A 4,539-nucleotide genomic window follows, 5' to 3' on the forward strand; every position below is an offset into this window, starting at 1 on the left:
CTTTTGAAGAACTTGGGAAAAAAGGGACCTGTGCTCAAGTAAGCGTTACATACCACATCTTGTCTCCGTAACACTTAGAAGCTTCTCTGTGAGTAGAAAGGATCATTTTAGAGTGTGAGGCAAAGTAAGGTGTTCACAGCAACAGATATGTTTAAAATGTTTCATTTAGGCTGAGCAATGACCTGTCTCAATCAAACCACCATTGCCAACCTTCTTGTTCCATCATCACTTTGTTACGGAGACATACGATGACTTACTCAGGGAGAAATCTTTGCTTTTATCTGATCCTCGGTTGAATCTTGTCTGCATATTGTTCCTTTGCTTTTACTGTTTTTCTCTCTGTGACTATGGAATTTTCCCTTTGGTTTCTCTTCAAGGGATCCTCGTGTTTAAGGGGTGAGGGAATGATTGTCTACTGCAGTCTGCCTTAATAAAAGTGGCAAGCTCTTGGCTTCCCCGTCGTATGGCTCTATCCACCACGGGGGTAGAGCTTAACTACACCATGTAGATGTGCTTGCCAGTCAGGGACCGCGGTAACTGTCGCCCCTTACGTGTGCTGTGTGCCCTAACGGGCTTCCCCAGAGAATGGTGACAACCAAGGCAAGGTAAACCCTGTTCCATGTTAACTGGGAGCGCAGACTTCCTTTAAAGTCAAACTTTGCGAACAAGAATAATCTTGAAAAAGACCCTTTAGGCGCAAATCAATGCTCAAGAACGTTGCCAATCACTTGTAACCTCCTTAGACATTTCACGGATGTGTTATTTATGCTCAAGGAGGGGTCTCCTTTCATCCCGGCAACCCAAATCTTTGCTTTGTGCTTCGGACTCAGTGGGGGCTTGTCGGATGAGCCACTGGGAAAATATGCGTCCCCTCACTTCTCCTTAATCAACTAAGGTCACCTTGACAGAGCGCTTCCCTGTCCCTCTGGGGCTACCTCTGTGGTACCCTGACCTGTCCCTCTACGAGAAATTCTCTACCTGTTCTGGAGGTTTCCTGGGAATCCCGGGTTCCTAGCTCCCTGGACCTGCCTGCAAGCAGAAATATCCGCCGGTCTCCACCCCCCACCCCCAAACTCTGGGACAGCAGCGGGTACTGCACTAGCCATTAATGGCCATCATCTATTTTTAATCGGAAGATCACAAGAAAGATGGTAAGCGAATCCCAGTCGCAAGTCAATTTAAATAACATTCCTGGGGAAATCCAATCACTTAAAACTGAGACACCTACGCGAGCGAGAGCCCGCCCGTCTGGCGGGCCTAAGCGCGAAGGCTGAATTAATCAAGATCAAGGGGCTCCCGGGCTGAGAGCAGAGCGTTAACCCTTCCAGTCCCAGAGAGCGACAAGGCGGGGGAGGAAAAACGCGGCCGGCCGGGGCCAAGATGCCCATGGCAGCCCCGCGCGGGCTGCCTCTGCCATTTAGGGAGGCTCCGGAAGCCTTGCACCCGGCCCGGGCGGTTGGGCGCGAGAGGTTAAGGTCAGAAGCTCGGGAAGCTGCTTGGGCCGCGAGTAGCAGCCGCCTCCCGCAGCCTCCGCGCGCCGCGGGCTCCTCCTCCCGCCCAAGCGTGGCCAAGTGAGGACTGCTCCGGCCGCAGGTAGCTGAGGCGCGGGACGCGGCGCGCGCGGGACCCGAGCGGAGCGCCGGGGAGAGGCCGACGGACGCGAGGGCGGACGGACTCCCCAGCCTCCCGTCTCGGACGTTAGCCGAGGTCTGCGCGGGCCATGTGGGGACCCGGGGTCACTGCTGAGGGCCTGTCGGTGGCTCCGGCGCCGCCGCCTCTGCTGCCGCTGCTGCTACTGCTGGCGCTGGCGCTGGTGGCGCCCTCGCGGGGCGGCGGGGGCTGCGCTGAGCTGGCGTGCGGCGAGCGGGAGCGCTGCTGCGACGCGACCAACGCCACGGCGGTGCGCTGCTGCAAGCTGCCGCTGCACGCCTTCCTGGACAACGTGGGCTGGTTCGTCCGCAAGCTCTCCGGGCTGCTCATCCTGCTGGTGCTCTTCGCCATCGGCTATTTCCTGCAGCGCATCATCTGCCCCAGTCCACGCAGGTACCCGCGCGGCCAGGCGCGCCCGGGACAGCGGCCCGGGCCTCCGGGGGGCGCCGGACCGCTGGGGGGCGCGGGGCCGCCCGACGACGAGGACGACTCGCCCGCTCTGCTGCGCGACGAGGCGGCAGCCGGCTCTCAGGACTCACTGCTGGACAGTGGCGGCGGCGGCCGGGGCCGGGGAGGCGGCGGGCGCTCGGACCCCTCCTGCGCCTCAGAGCACGAGATGCGTGTAGTGTCGCCGGTCTTCCTGCAGCTGCCCAGCTACGAGGAGGTCAAGTATCTGCCCACCTACGAGGAGTCCATGCGGCTGCAGCAGCTCAGCCCCGGGGAGGTCGTGCTGCCAGTGTCGGTGCTTGGCCGCCCTCGAGGCGGGGTCGCCGCGGAGCCCGACGGCGGCGAGGGCCGCCACCCCCTTATCTGAGCGCTCGGGGATCGGCGGCTGGTGCAGGGCTGGGGGCTGCGGGTGGCAAGCAACGGCCGGGGTGCCGCCGCCAACTGCCTCAGACCTTATCTGGCACCCTGGCCTAACTGCCCGGCACCCCGCGACTGGGTTGGGGTCACTCGTCTCCCTCGCGTTCTCCCGGGATCTTATGTTTCTCTGCGTTTCATTCCGTTCAAAGAAACGTGGGGCACGCGCGGCGGGTGCGGCTGCAGCAGGCGACCCTCCAGCGCACCTTCGAAGGACGTCCCTGCCCTCTGCCTTGCCTCGTATTGTGGTTCACTAGTAAGTGCCTGCTTCCCTAGTCAAAGAGAACACGTGAGCCCTTTGGTGCGTCGAGAGAAGGGCGGTCTTCTTTAGGGCTGAGGAGAAAGGACCGCAGTTCCACTCCTTTCCCTACCTGCCGCCTGGACAGGTCTCCCAGGGTGGGCAGAGGGCGAGGAGCCGTTGAGGACCAGCCGCGACCGGGGACTGCTGCACGTGGGTGTGGGAGAGCGCCACTTGGTTATGATGAAATCGCTGCCATGCGGCAGACCCCCCAAAATCCCTCAGTGTCTTCCTGATGGAGTAAATAGTAACAGCTGGTGTTTCACAATTAGGTGGAGTGCACGGAGTGGGCTAGGGGGGTACACCTGTGATACAAGGTTAGCTGCTGTACCTACTCAGGGAACAGCAACCATGTGTATCCATTCGGCTGGACTTTTGATTGTTCAATAACTGAGAAGGTATTTATATTTATTTGTCTTTTATTCTAATATTTTTACCATGCATTGAACGCAACAGGAGGGTATTTCAGCAAATTCACGACAAGGTAATCGTCTTATCACTTTTTGTAGGCCATTAATGGTCAGGAAATTGCCCATACTCTGTCATTATTGTTTAATAATTCATTAAATTATTTCATTAAAAAAGAAAAACAGGTATGGTCAAACGAGGAAGCATATGTGACATAAAAAACATGAAGGATATCTTATTTTCACTATTTGAGAAGAATATATTTTATTTTTAGTACTGTGGCATAATATATAACTTTTTATAATAATAACTGTATGCATTATGTAGTATAGCTTTTAACTGTATCATTCATCACATAGTTATATGTAAAAATAATTGACATGTATATGCCATACCATGAAGCATATTATGTTGTGCACTTTCTCCTCCATTTTTCATTTGGAATACATTCCACAACATGATCCAAAACATAAGAACTTACGACTTGTAACTTTCGTTTAAAGCCATTAATTGTGCAGTAATGTGCTACAGAAGGATTCAATCAGCTTCTCTTAAGAAACAAGTGTCATTGTATCAGTTTCCTGTTCTGCGACACGCCCTTTAAAAGTAAAAGATAATATAACATATTTTAATACATTGTGTGTAATGTACATATGCATATTGTCTATGTGCTATACACACATTGTTTATAATATTGTTATTACAGTTTGTCATTCACCTGAAAGGAGAAGGAAAAATACGAAAGGTTTCTCTGCTTGGGAAAAGGTGAATGTTGTTATATCAAGAACGATTACACACATGGATCTCATGCATGTTTTTAGAACATTGTTCTTCTGATTGAAGAAGTCTGATGCTCCTGAAAAATCTTAAAATATCTGACTTGTATTGAAGAAAATTATTTAATTAAATTTTTAAAGGCTGGTTGAAAAAGTCTGACAGTTCTGAGAATTTTTTAAATGTCTGAATTGTAATAAAAGAAAATGGTTTACTGTAAACTTCTAAAAACTAATGACCTTGTGACTAAAGAAAAATCATTTGAAGTGTATTAAAAAATAACAAAACATTAAAATCTTTTCTCTATGCAAATTTTATCAGATGTGTGGCTATATGGTAGTGTATCAAAATATGAAATATGTCTATTTGTCATTTAAAGCAATTTGAGCTGTGAATTGACAAAAGTATCAGGAGTTGAGGCTATATCAGTTGAGAATGGTACAAAATTTAATTACATTATATAATCACATATTAATGTTACTCAAATACCGTATATTTTTGTTATATGTGGCTATCAATACTACTCACCATTCAAACAAACTGGAAAG

General features: G+C 50.8%; 1 protein-coding gene across 1 annotated transcript; it reads left to right on the forward strand.

Annotated features, from left to right (window-relative positions):
* Positions 1-1,229: 1,229 nt before the first annotated feature.
* On the forward strand, positions 1,230-4,308 carry C2H3orf80 (chromosome 2 C3orf80 homolog). Its single transcript, XM_004037924.5, has one exon. It carries the CDS (start codon positions 1,721-1,723, stop codon positions 2,462-2,464), a length of 744 nt encoding a protein of 247 aa, XP_004037972.1. The 5' UTR covers positions 1,230-1,720; the 3' UTR covers positions 2,465-4,308.
* Positions 4,309-4,539: the final 231 nt, after the last annotated feature.

The sequence above is a fragment of the Gorilla gorilla genome, chromosome 2 (assembly GCF_029281585.2).
Source record: "Gorilla gorilla gorilla isolate KB3781 chromosome 2, NHGRI_mGorGor1-v2.1_pri, whole genome shotgun sequence".
Taxonomy (NCBI): Eukaryota; Metazoa; Chordata; class Mammalia; order Primates; family Hominidae; genus Gorilla; species Gorilla gorilla.